Source organism: Rhopilema esculentum, chromosome 20, assembly GCF_057945365.1.
Source record: "Rhopilema esculentum isolate cy_ngs chromosome 20, ASM5794536v1, whole genome shotgun sequence".
NCBI lineage: Eukaryota > Metazoa > Cnidaria > Scyphozoa > Rhizostomeae > Rhizostomatidae > Rhopilema > Rhopilema esculentum.
The window spans coordinates 7,950,988-7,970,539 of NC_142834.1; the positions used below are offsets into that span (position 1 = coordinate 7,950,988).

Consider the following 19,552-nt stretch of genomic DNA (forward strand, 5'->3'; position numbering starts at 1 on the left):
AATGAATTCCTCTCGTCAACCACTAACTGGCAGCAATAAACCAAATATGTGGTTCTGGCCAATTGTTATTACAACCGTGATAGCACATAAACTAGAGCTTGAGTAAATTCTAACCCAGACCCGGGTTGCCATCCTTTATGTTTGCCATATCTCAGTCTCCAATACAGAGAGATATCGTGTATTTGAATTCGATGCTTTTCATCTACAATGAATAATTATACAAATATAACTATAATATACAAATATAATTTGGTGTGTAGAGCAGGATCGTTCTAAGAAGCAACTTTGAGTTTCACGCTTATTACGATCATTAGAAAACGCTTAATGCAGCTATATGCAGCCTTTACAGCAGATCGTTTTTTACACACAGTTTTTATTTGATAATACAGTTTAAAAGCTTATTGTACCATTGCTAATTTTGAACTGAAAACAAGTTTATATGAGGTAAATTGATAAAATATAGTAATGATAGACTTAACAATTAGATATATTTATAGTACACAGAAGACCTCATAGCTAAGCAAAGATAATATTATTGTTGCATAGAATCGTTCTCTTTTTAACTTTCTTGACTTTTTGTTAACAAAGGTGTATTTTATCGATTTCAACTTTTTCTTTTTATCTGTCTTTTACCTACGAGATGAAGAGTAAATTACATGAAATGCAAGGCAAGCACTTGGAACAAGGAAGCGCTTCCGTAAGATATTAACGCTTTCCGTAAGATAGACATTCCCTTACTGTGAAAAAGGGAGAGCGCCCACCAGTAAAAGGAAACTGCTTTCATATTTTGATTCTAAATTTAATCTAGCTATTGCTAGCTTTCCTAGTTATCGATTTTGGTATAGTGGCAACAGAAAAAAGCACATACCTTTCACATGCTTGAGAGAAGCCAGGGGCTTAAGACATACCTTCAGATTTAAGAAAGCTTAATATGGATCCAGATTTGACCCTGTGGGAAAGATCATCAAGCAAACAATTTGAGTCTTAGAGCATATATTATTTTTACTTCTAGGGACGACAAATGTCTTTCCAGTTTGGGTGGGAAGAACTTGAACAAACTAAAGGACAAGATAGTGGCTATGAGCACACTTTTTAGATGAACCTGAGATCAAAGCTACCATAGGAAATTTTTAGGGGAAATTGGTAGCTCGACAAGTATACCTTGTTTGTCGACCCTGGATATTGATAAGGTGCCTAGGAAATATTGGTGTTGAAATCTGGCAATGTGAGAAAAATTCAACATTTGCAAACTTTTAGCTTTATAATAAACGTTGCGTGAACGTTGCGTGAACGTTCACTCAAATTGACTCAAAACAAGAACGACAGCGTAAAATTATTCTGTCACAAAATTGCCAGGAAGAAAGATGCAAGATTATAAGAATATAGGGTCTGTTTTGAAAAAATTAGATGAAGAGATCGCGTGATTAGTGTAGAAGCCTTTGAATCGAGAAAATTCCTAGCAAAAGTGTTATAGATTTATCAATCATCCCTTCCAGAACCAGCAACTGGTTACTCAAAAAATATTCCAAGAGTTTAGACTTTGTATGTTTTTTTCTAATCTTCTTTTATCTCAAAAAATTAACTTATTTCATGTCTTTGATGGCATATATTTGCTTTCTAGCCAATTTTTTCATTTGGCAAGCGTTAATAAAACGTAATAACAGTCTGAAAACTAATCGCGCAAACTCGAAATATCAGTAAATACCGGTATTAATGATTTCGTGAAGTCATGATGATCATTAAAAAACATTTTATTTTGCAGATAATTTTCATTAAAGAAGCACGATTATGCTATATCATTCACAGATAAACTCCAAAATAAATAAATGCATCTACGTAGCTTATTGTCTTTGCTTTAATGTTTAAAAGTTCTATGTATGATACTGCCTAAGTTACTATGTGCTTATGCTATTGGGCATCCACTCTTGCAGCATGAATGGGTTGGTCAGATGGCCAGCCTGATATCGCTTTCTGTTTCTCTCGTGAATCTCATCTCTTGCATGCTTCATATCGTCATATGCGTGTCTGACCAAATGTCTCAGCCTTTCACAAGTGATTTCTTCACTGTAGTCAAAGAATTCATCATAATGCAGAGAGCCAAGGCCATGTGTTAGTGATCCTTGCAGCTAAAAAGATAAACTCACCTGAGTTAAAATATAATACAATTTCATCTTCCGATCTCATTATACTAGAGAATTGCTTTGAAAAGCATATAGGGAAATGCTACGCAACTTTCTACATAATGCATCGGTAAGACTTTTTACATTTTAAGAAAAATGAAATTTATTAAGATTTCTTGAATGCAAGAAAGTTCGTATAACATTTCAAAGGTTTTTGAAACTGATTAAACTTCCTCGCAAGGTCCTTTAAATGTTTATTTATCAAACACAATGTCTCTGACTATTGTTAAGAGTCTATAGAATGCTAAAAAAGTCAACCATTTAAAGATATGACACTGAGAGACGTCGCTGATCTCGGGCAATAGGGGTGTTTGCTTGCGAAAACAGATGCTTCATGTAAATTACAGATGCTCCGTGTTATTTAGCAGGCCAAAATAGGCTCTTATAACAAGGTGCTTAAATATAGAAAGTCTTTGGGTTCCTAAATTCATAGGCTTTTTTCAAGGATTAATTATATGTAAATTAAAGATGAAATTATGCACTTTAAATATTGAATTCTTCAAGAAAAAATTAGGATCTACTCTCAAAAGCCCTTAAGCTAAGTAGACAGCACGATCTTTCTTCTTATCATTATTGCAAAGTTTGTTTTTTGGTTCATTCATTAGTCCATTTGTTCATTCATTCATCCATTTTTTCATTCATCCATCTAAGGTCAAATTATCACTTAAGGCTGCTTCCAGCGAATATCTTGGTACAGCCAATAGTGTACGAATGTCATGATCAGGGTTTTAGGCTGATAAAGACTAGAATTAAAGGGATTGCTATTATTTTTCTTGGGTAAACTGCAATCTGGATCGAGCTCTCAAATTTTTAAGTACTGTTGTTTTGATAAATAATTTGTTTTCGCAAAATCTTAGCTGCAGCATATCATCTCTCACATTTGAACAGAATGGGAAATGGTCAAATACCTTTGCCAAAAAGCACAAACTTTATGATATTATCAGATAGGACAGCACTTGCTAGATCATACTTAGTTCGAGGTCACACTTTTTTGGCTTGCACGTCGGATATTACTTCGTGATTGAACAAAGCCATGCCCATAGGCCAAGCACAATTTTGCTTCCATCTCATCAGAAAAAAGGATTCCATTTCCAAAATTGGTAGTAAACATTTGCTTATATATGACAATGAAAGTGCGCCAAAGTATGTAATCACTTCCTTTTTCCTTTTCTAAAACCTTGCCATGCTTTGGAAAACATGCTACTCTAGATAACATGCTACTACTCTTGGTCAGGGTCTATGTAGAATTTTTTCCCGGAAATTGCTCATCTTGAACTTTATCACACTTTCAAGTAGCTAAGGCATTTAACAGAAAACATAAAGAGCAATCGACATTATACAGAAAATTCAAATAAATTAAGGATTCAGGCCTTGAATCTTGACTTGGTGAGTAAATGTTCTATAGAGACAGGATTTCTAATAGATATTCATCGGTATATTTCTACTTCTGTAGCAAAACATTCAACAGTACATATCTGAGCAGCAACAAAATTGAATTGGCCAAGTTGGAAAATAAACACTAACGGTAAAAACAAAGTTCTCAATAACATGTTGTTCTGATTTCTATCGTCATAGCGTTTAATCTAAAAATACTGCTGTCAACGGAATTTTCCCTCGTGAGTAGCATTGAAGCGCAAAAGAGCACTCCAAGAGAACTCTCTAAGGTGATACTCAAAAAAGAACTAGCTTTTTCAACTGGAAATACTCCAGCAACCAGAATTTTGATTTATTTGATAACACATTACACCTAATTTGATTCTTTTCAAAAATTTAATAATTTTCTATAATTCCGAAAAATTTTCTACAAACACATTGCTTCTTGATTCAAGTCATAAAGCCCTGCACCAAAATGCAGAGTTTTGTTTCTATATTCATTGCTTTCACCAATTGCAACAGCTTTGTTCCAAATAAAAAAGCTTTCCATAAAAACCCATGAATGTTGATGATATTCTAAAAATTCAATTACTGCTGTTGAACGTTGGCTAATAATACTTTTCCGTGAGAAAGCTGATCAAGATGGATTTCAAAATTTGTCCGTGGATCCCTACTTACACCATTCAATATTGATTAAAGTTTAAGTATAGGATTTGACCAGTGTACATTTATCTGTCCCGAATAAACGAGGCACTTCCCATGTTTGAACAGATTCTACAATACTTTGACAGCTTCAAGTAATTCGTGGGATGTTTAAATCCGTTTTGATCAACCGACTGGCATTCAGAGCCTCCGTTTCAATACAGAAAAATAAACTTTGTATTGAAACGTTAGTCTGCCAAGAAATTTTTCCCTGCTAAAATGTTTTCTTCGGGTGCGTTTGAATTGAAAAATTTTTGCGAACTCCCACTTTCGGCTGATTTTTTAGTGTACAGCCATTTAACGATAAAATTTAGTAAAGAAAACGATCTGAGCATACGATTTACCATGTGAAAACTGAGAGATATACTTCAATCTTCCAGCGGTTTATTTTGCCTGGCTGCACATGAAACCCTTGCCGTCTAGCCGTCATGTTAGGGTAGAAATGCCGGTGGGAGCCCGAAATTCGTTTCTGCTCTTTCGGTTTTTAAGGCGTCGCTCAAGTACAGTACATGGATTTCGATTATTTACAGTTTTGTTATATCCTCTAAAAATTTCTTATGGAAGAGGTTGAGAGAAATTAGTCATCATGGTTAAAACGATGAACGTACCCTGAGGGCAATTCAAATATCTCTTGGTGCGATGAGTCTAATTATTCAGTTTTATCGTTTGTTACACTTGGTTTAGCATTTCACATCAAATTAGGAAGATAATGAAAATTGTTGATTAACGCTTTACCATATTGTGCTTGATGCCTTTAAGGAAGCGACGTGTACGCTTTGGAGGACTTTTGATGTACAGAACAGGACAGTTCTAAGTATCAACACAAATGTTTAATGCCTAAAGAGATAAACAAGGCAACAGTCGCAGAATTTTTCTGTTGCATAATGAGCAACGAACAGCCATCAAACTGCACCAGCTTTTCTGAGAAAGACTGTTTCTCCCTAGGCTGTATACTGGTCACGTAATTTAAAACACAAAGAAGAAGTCGTAATTAAAGAAAGAGAAAAATCGATTTAAAAGCTGAAAATTTCACTATAATGCCAGTAGATGCCAGACAACCGTAAAAGCAACAATTTCTGCTCATTGTGGTATTCATTGTCTTAGGATTGGTAATAATGCTAGCAGGAACCCCTGGGCTTAGTAAGTCAACTACGACACCCCAGGCTAGAAATACATTAGAGAATTTTGCTTAAGCAATAGACTTACGACTGAAGCTACTGAACCAGGCAGCATGTCAAAAAACTTTGCATCTTTGCCTTCGTAAAGCTTTGTCGGGTTATTTGTGGTTGAACCATATTCAGCAATTGGAAAACTAAACATGGCATGCTGTACGACAATCCACAGCGTCTCTTTCAAGAAGCTTGCCAACTGAGACTTTTTACTAAAAGAGGGCTCCAAGCCTTGAATCTAGTAGAGTAATAAAGATATATCATTTTGTGAGTAATTTCAGTGAATGTCTTTGGGAAACGTATTTATGCTGTAAGAATAGTCAAGCTTGCAGCAAAGTGCTATAGTAGATTCAGAAGGGGCGTAATGGGACCTAAGATTGAAAGTGGGATGAAATTTAGAATTCTTTGACACTATATTTCAATACCTAAATAACACATCATGGTAACATCCAAGTACATCTAAAATATATTGAGCGTTTGAATTTCTGGCTAGTTTCTATCAAGCACCCCTTTCTACTGCATCCTGTTATTGAAGATGTAGCCTCGGGTGCTTTTGTCTGGCCTAGTGCGGTATAGCTAGATAAAAATTTCATCTATTTGCATCTAACAGAGTTACTAGAAGATCCAGACTAGATGTTGTTCCATTAGACAATTAATCAGTGACATTAGAGAGAAAAAAGTCAAATACGAACACAGATTTTCTGTTCCAAAGGTTACTTGGATTCAAACTTTTGCAAATACACTTTTTTTTATAACAACAATTTTATAAGAACACGAGCCTCAAAACTGGTCAAAAGTTAAGAACAAATTAAGAACAAGCTGAGGCTGAGCTTCTGCAAAATGCAATTTTGAACAACGTTTTTTCTCAAAATCGAGGATTTTTAGCGATGTGTGGGTGCTTTTTCGGTGGATATTCAAATTTGTCAGCAAATTAAGGTTGTCACACTCACTTTGTTGGCAAATGAGGCCTGAACACCTCCTTAGAGCGAAAAAGCTAGCAATAGCACTGCTTACACCCTCTTCGTTTAAGAACAAATTAAGAACAGTCCAGCCTCAGATTTTCTAAAAAATTAAGAGCATTCAGTCTGAACTTAAATTTACTGGTTCTTATAAAAAAGAAGAGTTTCCTACTATATCGGAGTACATTTTGAAAAGGCTAGAACAGGTAGATTTACATAATTATGAGATAGTCCAAGATTCACTAACGAGGGCCCACACTGAAAACGACTTCTAAGACATTTCAGTCATCATGACTCTACACTTCATATCAAATTTCCCATAGACCTTTATTTCTAGTAAAACCAGAATATTGTAGGTGTCTAAAACGTAGTATTAATCAATCGTTTGAACACATCTTTGTGTCTGTAGCGGCTGCGTTTTTCTTTACTTCCATCTTAATAGATAATTTTATCTGTATTTTTTTGGTTGAAAAGATGAAAGCGAAAAAGCTGTTTCCCTTTTGTTTGTTATTCTCTAGAATTTTGTACTTTGTCTGTCTGCATCTAAATCTGTTTGGTTATGATCTCTTACGAGGCACCACGTGGTCAGAAATGAGTTTGCTTTGTTATACAATTTGTAAATGTTTTGAAATTATTTGTAAAGGAATGCTATGGATAAGCTTCATCTAGCCTTTACTAAGTTTTACATGTTATGCTTTGTTTTTCAGGTGTGTTGTACTATGGCTTGCAATAATTTTAGGCTTAATTACTGCCAACAAGAACAATTCGAATGCGCATTAAAGCAACGCCCTGTTACAGCAATCAGATGCACTGAGAGCTGACAAATAGCTTATCGCTAAAGCGGTTTAGCCAAGATTTTGATCGCCTTATTCTCCTTCTAAGGTTGTCTTGCTGTAAATGTCAATGCACTGACTACAGTCCCTCTATTTAAGGTTACGCCAGTGGATACAAAGAGAGAATGACGTTGTACGTTAGCATACCCTTCCATATGCAGCTTGCGGGCCTGTTTTCCCAGCAGATGATAATTCCTGAGCCAAAGCCTGGATTTCGGTGTCTTTGCGAACATCCACGTCCCATCTATAATACCTGCAACAGTGAAGACGTTTGAAAAATCGATCAAAAGACCACAAAGTATTCTTAAGGGCACAATTACTCAAATAAAGATTTTGGATTGCCAATGCTCTTAAATGAAGTATCACTGATAAACTGGTTGTCTATTCCGTAGTGGTCAGTTAAGTTAAATCAATGACATTAAGGTTAAACCTTTATAGTATAATAAATCAATGTATACTCTGAATATCTTATACATGTAAGAAACAGTTAACTAAGCGAGTTCGTACTGAGCTCAATAACTCCGTTATATCTTAGCATAAGAACACCTTGTCTTTTTCCAGCAAACTATCGTTAGCCAAACACGTGCTATATCGTAGTTAGAATATGTTAATTTAATGAAAAGGTTTGGTGAGCCAAAAAAGCTAAGCATTCCACGTACTACATATATTTTCATTAGATTTCTTTTTTAAACCTAGTTTGTTTCAAATAACAAAGCAAAGTTTCACATAAAAAATTTCCAGGTCAGATTCTTCCAATTTAAGCAATGCTAGGATTTCGGGAGAAGGTAGGCGCTAACCATGAACTTAAAACGAGCCTCGTCTTCAAATTATTCTTTCCATGCAACCGGACAATCAAGGACATTCCAGAGGTTTCATCAATCAGCGTTGCCATTAGTAATAAACCTCAGACTAGAGCATCAAAATTCTGCACAATGACTGTTTGGCTGGAAATTTATTTTCGATTCTAAGTGTGTTGTCTTCTTTTCAGCAAAAATGGTCAGTGATAATGCTAATATAGTGGATTTGACTGCACTGATGAGCTTTGAGTCCGCAATCAAGATAACTTATTTTATCGAAAAAGGTGTAAGAAATGCTTTTGATTCATCATTCAGTGATCAATAACGGCTCGACAATTTGCTAGTTTTGCAAAGCTAATGTATAGTGAATAAGCCAGTGATTTCTCCCAAGCAGCACCCGTACAGTTAGCTTTACCAGGTTGAAAATGGAGCTAGCATGCATTATAAGCCGCTTTTCTTCAATTGTGAAACCGTCCTAAGATTATGCACATTGACCAAAATATGGTCATTTATTTTAAGTCATTTTAAAGAGCCGTTATTTGGCAATGCAAGGCATCTGATTCTCTTTAGAGGGCTGCCTCCACGGGTTTTCAGGGAACCCAAAAGAGACCATAATTAGTATATTGAATATCAAATTTACTTTCGCAGATTACCAAAACTTACATATTAATAAGCTTTTTTGTAAATTGTTCTAGCACTTTGTTAACAAGCCTTCCATCATCCCGGTATGGATAATAGGGTAACATTTTGGTGTCCTCCATTCCTCGATCCTAAAATGACAAATGCAAAAACATCATCGAAAAACATGCATATCATTCATAATAATGAGAATATTTGACAACGTCAGATATATTAAGTCATAGCACGTCATTTGACGTTTTTTTAAAAAGTCTGCCTTTAATGCCACAATACTTTCTAAAGTAATCTTCTGTGTATATGTACTTATTAGAATGCTCTTTTTTATTAGATGTTATTATTCTAAGAGGGGACCTTATGTGAGGTTTTCTTCTAGGCCTTTAGGTATCCTTCACTTGACACTGATAGTAAAACTGGAAATGACACCTATAGAAACAGGATTTCTTTTTTGGGCATAAGCAACGTAATTCTGCTGTAAAATGCATTGCATTGGTTTGAAGTATGTCATTTCGTAAGATAGTTAAAACAAGACTTAATAAATTCGCTTCAGTTTTAAGGATTGTTCACTGTCAAGGATACTTTACTGCAACGTTTCAACGAAATCAATCAACAATAAGAGAAAAAGATGCAAGTTTTAAATCAATCTTTGAAGACGGTTCTAATACCTTTATATTCTCTTCAAGGTCAATATCGTTCCATTTCATTGTTTGAAATCCCTTATAAAGCAGCGCAATTGCTCCTTTGTTGCCTCTCGAAAATAAGCTTCTGACAGTCTGAGGCGCATCAAGCAACGTCACCTTGCCCTGTGCGTTGAGGGGTATCAAGCCTCGACAGTGAAACTTTAATATCTGGTGAATTGGATGAAGGCTGGATAGATGCCGGTGCATCGATATGCAGATAGGCTCCATTCGCATGTGGGTGCGTAAAAGATGTTCGTACACTTGGCCATAGAAAAGGTCGGTTTCTTGGAATTGTGCTTTGACTAGATCCCACATGATTCCATCTTCTGGCGTGAAAACAGTTGCACCTGAAATAATGGAAAGGGATCTTTCCTTGAAAACTTTTGGTATCGTGGGTTGTAGGAAAATCCTTCCTTGCATTTACTTTCGTTTTGATGACAGCACAATCATTGTCAATTTTAGTATAGAGTGTTACAATGATAGCCTAACCTAGTTCTTCATCATTCATTTGTGCGTATCATCGGCCTAACAGTTTCACTCTCATAGCCCTGCTACCAATAGAGGAAACGAAGGTTTTTTGTTTTGAAAGTGGGGTTACAATCAGATTGTTCTTTGAATGACATTTCTATTTCTACTTCATCTAGGGTAATCTTACCAAGTCAAGCCGAGCTGGCAGTATATGAAAACTACAGCCCCCTCCTCCCATTTCTGCCATTAATTCCTAGCAAACTTTTGCTTAAGCAACATTTCTCAATATATCATTTGCAGGTTAAAAATGAATATTAGTGAAATGAAAGAGATTTTGTCAAGAGCTTGTCAGACATTACACTTAAATGGTGTCCCTTTTACCTGGCTTTGTGTCATTTTGAATGGCAACCACTTTGAACTGCCCTTCTCTGTTTACTGCAAACATTGCTATAGGCATACATGGTGCTCGCATCTTCATGCCTGGACGCTCATTTGCAAGCAGATCTTTCATGGCTGGAATATCTTTCAGCAATGGAAATTCTGCAACGTACACTTGTCGCTGCATAACTGACTAAACATTAAAAAACGATGAATGTAGTCAGGCCAAGAAGAGACTGATAAAGTATAAATGTCATTATCAGGATAGGTATTATTCTAACTTATTGTGCAATCGATCAAGTTGCTTTTCAGAAGGCTATTGATCTTAGAATTGACTGCAATGATAGAGAAATTCAAATATTGATGTTTCATTAGGAAGTAATTGCCTTTCAACTTCTTTTTTCTGATTACGATTGACAACTTTTCATGCTGATCTTTACGGTCATACAATGTATCATGTTATGTGTTCAGGGACGTAAACAAGTGGCTAATTTTTGGGGGTCGTGGAAGGTTGAAAATTCCAATTTTACCTGATGAATTTTTTCTTTCGACCTGTTCATCTTACCTACTAATTTGATTTGGAAATAGCCTTATGGCTTATTCTAGATTTTTAGGTTCTGTATAATTACCAACATAATCAGTCTTAATAATTAATTTTGATTAAAGTAACATGAACATTTAATCTTTTCGTAAGATATGAAGCAACATCAACGCTATACCAGCTACACATGATAAAAAGTAATATTATTTCAAGACAATTAACAGCAATTCTGCAGATCAGTTTTATATAAAATATCTTTTTAACGATATAGAAGCATCAAGGAATTGACCATTTCATCTTTCGACCATTTCTTGATCGAAGGAAATTTTTTTACAATTTTCAGAGGGCTAAAGTTCCTTTGTTTTTTGAAACTGAAAAGGGTGATCTGAGGGCAAGTGCATATGCCCGATTCGTGAGATAAAACACTCTTCTTTGATCAAGTACTTCTGCTGCAGCTTCTTTGATCAATGTCTTGTAGCTTCTCTTAGATTTATCATAGCAATTTATGATAAGATTCAAGGAGGTCTGTAAAGTGCAGGGGGAGCTTAGCATACACCCGTTAAGAACCGTTGAGAATTTCTAGCAATGAAAGATCTTTAATGTTTTCAATTGAATTGGCTACTCGTTGTTCCAGAGTTTGAATTTTAATAAGATCTTAGATTTTTACATTAAAAATCCCAAAATCCTAAGCTATAAAATTCACATATTTGGTCATAATAGTTAGAAAAAATTCCAAGTGAACTTTTAGGTTTTCCAACTGCAATTGGATTTTCTAACCTTTGGGGGAGGCGTCACGCTACCCACACCCCTATTCTTTAGGTGCCTGTATGTGTTAGCAACTTTCTATAACTAAACTCTCTCTTTTTTGCATTTATATACGCTATAATATTCATTTAATTTTAGCTAAACGCAATTAATTACATCTATAACGCAAAAGTTTTACATATGCTGAGGTCACTCCCATTTACAACATAGATTGTAAATTTATTACCAAAAGGTATTTTTCCATAATCCAAAAAAAAAAAATTTTCCATTTCCCTCGTGTCGGATAAAAAGCTTTTTTCGCGATATGTTTTTTTGGTATTGAAAAGTTGCTTACATAGAATCTAGCAAGAAATTAAAAAACTCAAACCAGCAATATATCTTGTCCTGTTACTGAACTAATTGCAGCTTCCCAGTTAATTCTTGAAAAATCCAAACGTTTTTTGAGATTTTCCCAGTTTGTTCCCCTTGTACCTGAAAAAGATCCAGACAAACCAATTTTCAGGATTATGTGCTTAAAAACGCAAACAACTAAAAGCAAAGAAGCAAAGTTTCAAATATCTTATATAGTGTTTTCAAAAATTAAGAATTGAGCATTACAGAATAAAAAAAGAAAATCAAAAAACATATTAATCATAAAGCAAATGAGGTAAAATAAATATAAAAAAATATGAAATAAGATAAACAAATTAGAATATAATGAAAAAGAAACATAAAGAAACATGAAATGAAAATAAAATGAAAAAAACAAAATAGAATATAAAAATGAAGATAAGATGGATGAGATAAAATTTAAGGAATAAAATTTAATAAAAAACGATAGAAAATTTGCAAAAAAAACAAAATAGACTGAATAAAATAATATGCAACATATGAAACAAAAGGAATCTAATTACAATGATGGAATTATGAAACAAAAGGAATCTAATTACAATGATAGAATTACGATGCATTGAAAAGCAAAAAATCAAAATAATAGAATAAAGACTATTTGGAGAAAAATTTTATTTTATATCAATATTTTATAGTTTCTAGATTGTTTTAGAATACATGTTATTAAAAATAAAACAAAATAAAAAGAACTAAAAATATAGAGTATATGGAATAGAAAAATTTAATCAAATGAAAGAGAGTAGATTAAATGAAAAAGCAAATAATCTCAAGAAAATAGTATTTTGAACAAACAGAATAAGTTAAATATAAAATTGAAATAATACGAATGAATAACATGAAAAAATTGAAAAAAACAGCATAGAATATGTAAACTTAGAAAATTAACATAGAATGAAATAAGGTATATGAAGAAAAAAAAACAAATTTAAAAATTACAATGAATGCGAAAGAAAAAGAATAAAAATAGAAATGAGACTTTATGAAAAAACCGAATAAATGAAAAAGAATAACCCAAAACTCATTTTATATTTCCCTGTTTTAAATTTCTAAATATAAATAACACTGAAGAAATTAAAAAGAATATTCAAAATAGTGTAAGAAAAAGAAATAAAGTAAGGTAGGATATATGAAATAAAATAAACATGCGAAAAATATAAAAACAAGCATGAAAAGAAAATTAAATGAAATAAGATGAATGGATAAAATAAATGAAATAAAGTGAATAAAAGTCGATAAATTAGAATAAGATAGATTGAATAAAACATAACAAAAAGAATTGAACATTTTTATTAGAAAAAATAAAAAATGAATGAAATAATTATGATAAACTTGAAAAATCAAAATACATCGAATGAAAAGAAGAATACTTAAAAAATCAAATTGACAAAGAAAATATGTATGAAATAGAATTGAAAATTTAACCAAAAAAAGAAAAAAGTGTATCTAAAATAAATTGTTATTTTATATGTTCTTTTATCTTAAAATATGATAAAATGAAATGAAATAGATTATTTCTAATTAGAATGAAATTAATTACACAAAGATGAAAAATGAATTAAAATAGAACGAAAAGATGAAATTTAAAATGAAATGCAATTTAAGATTACTTGAAGTGAAGAATAGTAAATATATCAAATAGAGATATAAAATATAATGAATAAAAGGAACATAAAATAGAGAAAAAGAGAAATAAAAATGAGCATTATAGATAAATTTTATAATAAGATAAGAGATCAAACAAAAAGGTTTTATGAAATAAAATGCAATAAATAAAATAGAATTAAAAAAACAAAGAATATTTGATATAATTATTTGTTTTAAAAAAGGAAAAAATAATACAAGGTACAATAAATTAAATTAAATTGAATAAATATGTAATAAAAATTGAATATATGAAATAAACAGAGAATGAAATGAATTAAGATTGTTTATTTTGAATAATAAAAGAAAATATATTATATATAACAAATATAATAAATAGAATGTTAGGAAGAAAATTGATAAAAAAATTAATTTGATTAGAATGGAGGAAATAAAGTTGAGTTTATAAAATAAGTCATATAGAACAAATGAGATAAACAAATTTTATGTCATGAAATAGAATGCATAACATTAAAAAAATGATATTGGAAAATGACAAATAAAATTAACTAAACGAAATGGATTTATTGTATAAAATGAAATTAAATCAATACATAAAACGTACTATAAATTGAAAAGTTAAAATAATCAAAATGATTAGACATACCAGGAATCTATAAAATATTATGGAGCGAATCAAATTTAATAAAATGAATGAAATGAATGGGTTGAAATAGAAAATTTAAGGAAGATAGATGATATGAATCTATATTGTTTAATTGCTTGATTGATATTGCCCTGATGGTTTAAAATGTTGGCTCAAAACTTTGAATAAAATTGACATACAGTAAAATTGTGTGAATTTTTGCATTGAATGAAGTTTGCGCTGAATATGATAATACTACTTTGAATTGAAAATTTCGCTGTTAACTTTTGTACAAATTGCCAGCCTTGATTTTTCGTTTTTTTTTTGTATCTTGAAAGTTTTGTACCTCTGTCGTTTTTATATGTAAGAAATCTTTATATCAATAAAAAACTGAAAATCGAAAAACCATCATATTTTGTTTGTATGGTGGTTGTGACTTTAAACTATCACTTTTAGTGTTGATTTTGTTGATCTGCAATGATGTAACGTTATCATTTCTAAGTTACAAGTTGATATTGTTACATACCATACCAGTCAACTCTTCTTAAGACCATAGGATTTAGGCCGGCTAGCCTTTGTTCAGCAAAATATCTGTCTGATTTGAAGCGTTCATCTTTTGTTAAAGAAGTAAAATACTCATAGCTGCTGCTGGGGAATTTGTATTGATCCAGCAGTGGAAAGGTCGCTTTCTACAAGAAAATTTTACAGTATATTCAAAGAAATATTTCTAGTTCCGCCATGTTTTACGTTTTCAATAGCAAATATAATAATCACTAAAAGTCAGCAATGATGATTATAAATTGATGTACATGAAGAGAGAAATTCTAAATTTAACAAATGGGTTTAAATTAAGCAAACATCTTTAGATAAAATAAGGATGAAAGGGTATGAAACTAAATCATATTTATCTTAATTATCTTCCTGATTCTTCTATAATTTTTTCATCCTTATTCTAGGGCTTTATACCTTGAGAGATGTAAGACAAAGAGTTTGTTTTTTTATTATTCAAGGCAAATTGCTTGCTTTTTCTTATCATCTTCTTGATAAATAGCTTGATAAATGCCATCACGAAAGCATCTGAAAATCTTTCATGAAGATCATAGACAATCACTATGTGTAAAACGTGGCAGCAAATGCTTTTTTGAAATATGAAAGGAAAAAAAAGTTTTGAGGATAGTTTAAGGCAGGCCATTTACAATGAAGTTTGTAGAAGAAATAAGTAAGCAACATCATTCCGTCCAAATGTTTTATATGTAAGAGAACTTCCAACTGAAAAATAAACTGAAGTTTAAAATGACTGAAACTCTAGAAGGTATCATCGAAGAAATCGTTCAAATTCTAGCTTTGCTAAATGTTGTCTTTTCAAGTCTTGCTTTAACTTCTGTCAAAAAAGCTAACGGGAATCCAAAATGGGCATGATAAAAAAAGCGAAATTTTTATGCTTACCAAAATCAAATTTCTAAAGTCTTCATGAACTTGAGTGTAGTTTTGAAAAGTTGTAAATTGAGCATTCTTGTATTTGAGTTCAACCATTGGTCCAACGAGGTTTCTCAGTTGCTTTGAAAGAACATTGAAGTAAAGATTAAACCAATATGCATGAAACTTCTCTGTCATAAAATAAACCATTGTGTCATGCAGCGGCTGATCTAGGTGAGGCAACGGCATTGCGTTATCAGGTTCTGAAATCTTGTAAAATTGCTTCAACTTTGCAACCTCAAGGTGCCGCCTTCTTTGACACGCTGTTTCCGTTTTATGGAGCAAGGATACTGAGCAGGCATTGCCTAAAACATAAAGGATCGTTAGAAGTCAAAGGAAAATCTTTGCAATACATCGCATTTTGCACGGTTGCAAAAAGAAATGTGTCCGCATGACAAAAATCTTTAATATTTCTATACTAAGACTCAAAATCTCCATTTCCAATCTTTTCAAAAAGTTCTTCAAATCATATAAGCTAAATGAAACCATGTAACATCGTTAACTGTTTTTACGAAGAGCTTTGGCAATAGATTCATAAGAAAATCAGAACATAACAGTAGATGGCAGGAACGTCTTAATTTGGCTGTTGGTAAAGACCATACGCACGCGCAGCAAACCCGGGAGGAAAGAACTTGCCTGGTGAATTAAAACTTACTATATTTCCTTCCATGATGAAATGTGGAACTTTCTGATATCTTCATTTCACCGTGAGGCGACCTTTTCAAAACAAGAAAGATAAAAGCATACGTAATAACTCGGTTTTATACTATTATCATACATCAAAACTTAAATTATGTCAAATCTTGGTCTTCCTAATGGTCTTGTGGTCACTATTTTCCTTATCAGACTATAAACCTGGAAACACAAGATACAGAGCAAGGGACTAGAAATACAATGTTGACTGTTGAAAAAAAACTTCTAACACGTTTGACAAAAGTACAAGATAGCACTTTACTTACAAGTTTTCTGAGCACTCGATTCTTCCTCCAACCAGAATAAAGCTAATCAGGATTATTTTCAACATTCTGAGTTGCCTTGCCAGACCTACAAGAGTAGAAATACCTAGGACATGAGTATGCAAGTTGCAAGGATCATAACTTAACTGCAAAAACCTTAATGTCTCTGATTTGAAAGAAAGTTTCAAATAAAGTAATTGGTAAAACTTTTTCTAAATAATTTACATTAAAGCTTTTTTGATTGTCGCAATATTTTATTCATGTGAAGAAATTAAAGATGTATCTACACTGTGCATACCTTCTTTGAATGACCTCGATGTAGTCCCTTGTAGATGGCCTCGATGTAGATGGCGTCTTGCGAAATGCTTTCCTTTTATTCTGATCCGACTTCCTTTTACGAGGACTGTACAATGAGGGTACAGCCTGTTCCTAGCAAACCTTTGTTCTTCTTCTTATTTCGCTGATTAATCTAAATGAATAATTTATATCAATGGCTAGTTACAATGTAAGTGGAAATCCTTGTCGATGCTAAAGATGTTTACTCGATAATTTTAGTCATCGATATTAGAAATTTTCTTTTTTGATATTTATCACATATTAATATTTAATTTCTTTCCATACTTACCCCGTTTGTTGTCGGATTTTTTATTAATTTAATATGAAAGCTATTTGATCAGCTTGTAAAACATCTTAACAAGAAATATCTGTGCATTGATCACGTAAAGGTGAGATTGTCCAACTTCCTTCCTTCCAATTATTTTGTTTCTCATTGAAAGGACAGGTACAAAGTCTCTGACAAAGATCCTTTTTATCTCGCCAAACTGTTAGGAAGCCAGAGGGCTTCTCCAAGCTAACTAAATGTGCTTGTAATCCATATTTTTAAGCTATAAGCCTTCAGTCACTTTATCAATTAACAACCAGCCAAATTTTGTTTATTCGAATATTGCAAAGACTGATGTTATTTCATTTCTTTAACACGTGATGAAAAATAGTTGTGCTTTCTATTCAGAATTCGTTCAGGAATCTCAACCGATGCACATCACCCTATCCTATCATTAGATTTTCTGAACGGCATATTGGCGAGAGGGTTAAGGGAAGCTATTTTAATTAATGTAAAACCAATTTAAGAAATTAATGTCGAGAAAAACATGTATCCTGAAAACAATGTTATCAAGTCTTTGAAGAGAATCCTGCTAAAATTTTAACAACGATGGTTATCGAATAGCCATGCTCCCCTCACTGTTTTAAAAAAGGCTTAGATATATTGCCTCGGATTTTCCTTCAGTCAAACTCCATTTTAGATAGAGTTTCTGGCCATCCCTAAGACACCGTAATTCCAAAATTTTTTCTTTCCTGATCCATTTCAAGACTTTGATATTTTGATCCCTCCACTTTTAAATACGTTTCGCCGGCCCTGGTAGATAGACACTGTTTCCGTTTAGCTTTTGGGTAATAATGCACATCCGTTACTGTATACCCTAAGGAGTATCGGCCGGAGGTTATACTTCAGTTACATGTGCTCTATTTTCTTTTTGTGTCTTTGTGACACAATGTACGGACGGCTTTTGCTGTGCGAAAGGCTTTTCCATATACATATGCTGTCTTTTTGTGCTTATTCTTGTCTGCTATTGCTATCTACATTACAGTACATGTATTCAGTTAGGCCCATGGACATCAAAAGCTGGTAGGATTTTGATCACTCAGTTTAAGTCAATCAAGAAGATGCGTAAGAAGGCTCAATACTGTGACATGGTCTACAATACTAAAATATGGCTTATATCAGCGTCCAGAAAAACGTTTATACTCACTATGGACATTTCCTTCGTGCCTTGAAAACTTTTGTTGGAAAAGAAAGAAAAGATGACGGGAAATGGGAGTGGCAATTTGCTACGCACAATATGAATTTTACGTATGACGTACTCTAGAAACTCGGGAAAATAAACTCTTACGAGCATTCAATTGCATCGCACTTTTTCATCATACTGTTTCTAGAAAGGTAATTTTTCTAATTTCTAAAATTCAACAACCCCTTTTGGTTTGTTTCCTCTGTCATTTCTGTCCTTATATGCAATCGAATTTTCCCTATGCTTAGTAGACTGCTCTTAGAGTCCCATCTTTTGCTTTGACAATTGAATTCTTCACAGTTCAATTGGCTTCCATTGTTATGTTTGGAGAAGTTACACTTTGTGGTAGGTTTAAAAAGATATACTTTTGATAAAAACACGTCCTTGAGGGAAAGCTTGACAGAAGACATCTTTGCAAATTAACACGGAATTCTATGCCATAGAATGCATTTATCCACACCATGTCTTTGAATGCATTGTCTCCTCAAGGGCCATTCTTAACACGCTAACTAGAGGACAATTTCCCCTGCAGCCCAAGCGTCTTTCGATTGTTTTAAACAATAGGCTATTGTCCTGCCTTTATACAACAACGGTTTGCCCACTGAGCTAATTTTCCTGAGAAGAAGCTCTGGTCTCATCTAGCTGGCCATAGCAGATGTACCACTGCTGATTGAATTTAAACCAATTTAAAATTAGACGACAATGTTTGAATAAGTCAAAACTGTCAATTGGTCAAAATTGTCACCTTAAACAATCTTATGTTTATACAAATACAGATACGTAACATAGAGGTACCATGAAACGTTCCATGAATAAAAAAGGAAACAATTTTGTCAGCTTTCTGACAAACGTGAAGCATGTTATCAACTCGAAGGTAATGAATGTAGGCCACAGAGACTGTGTAGCTGACAGTGTTCTTTATATTTTAATATCATAGACATGATTTTCGAGTTATTTTTGTTAAGATGCAGAAGGCATAGCATCTATACCTCTGCTAAAGATTCTCCCTAATTCAATTCAAGGTACCCGAATGTCGCTTATCAAGTCATAAATATTTGTCAACAAATATTTTGCATCTGCTCACATGCTCTTTAACTTCAATACATTTGAATTTCTGGACAAAGGCAGAGAAGGCTATTCCTATTTCGTTAGGCCAATTCAGCTGAATTCTTTGAAT

The 19,552-nt window shown here is 33.1% G+C and overlaps 1 protein-coding gene across 1 annotated transcript; it reads right to left on the reverse strand.

Annotated features, from left to right (window-relative positions):
- Positions 1-1,786: 1,786 nt before the first annotated feature.
- On the reverse strand, positions 1,787-18,373 carry LOC135687175 (allene oxide synthase-lipoxygenase protein). The gene is made up of 13 exons (XM_065203672.2): positions 18,340-18,373; positions 16,830-17,000; positions 16,535-16,619; positions 16,231-16,292; positions 15,546-15,880; positions 14,626-14,788; positions 11,850-11,953; positions 10,180-10,369; positions 9,316-9,677; positions 8,678-8,784; positions 7,365-7,470; positions 5,463-5,663; positions 1,787-2,126 (listed from the first exon to the last, which is right to left on the reverse strand). The coding sequence occupies exons 3-13, from the start codon at positions 16,597-16,599 to the stop codon at positions 1,896-1,898; spliced, it is 1,926 nt and encodes a 641-aa protein (XP_065059744.2). The 5' UTR covers positions 16,600-16,619; positions 16,830-17,000; positions 18,340-18,373; the 3' UTR covers positions 1,787-1,895.
- Between the last annotated feature and the right edge of the window lie 1,179 nt (positions 18,374-19,552).

Coding starts and splice junctions, on each gene's coding strand:
- LOC135687175 (XM_065203672.2), bottom strand. CDS start 16,599: ATGTTGAAAATAATCCTGATTAGCTTTATTCTGGTTGGAGGAAGAATC. Junction 14,789..15,545: donor ACTTTAGAAATTTGATTTTG/GTAAGCATAAAA, acceptor ATTTTCTTGTAG/AAAGCGACCTTTCCACTGCT. Junction 10,370..11,849: donor CAGGACAAGATATATTGCTG/GTTTGAGTTTTT, acceptor TTTAATGTTTAG/TCAGTTATGCAGCGACAAGT.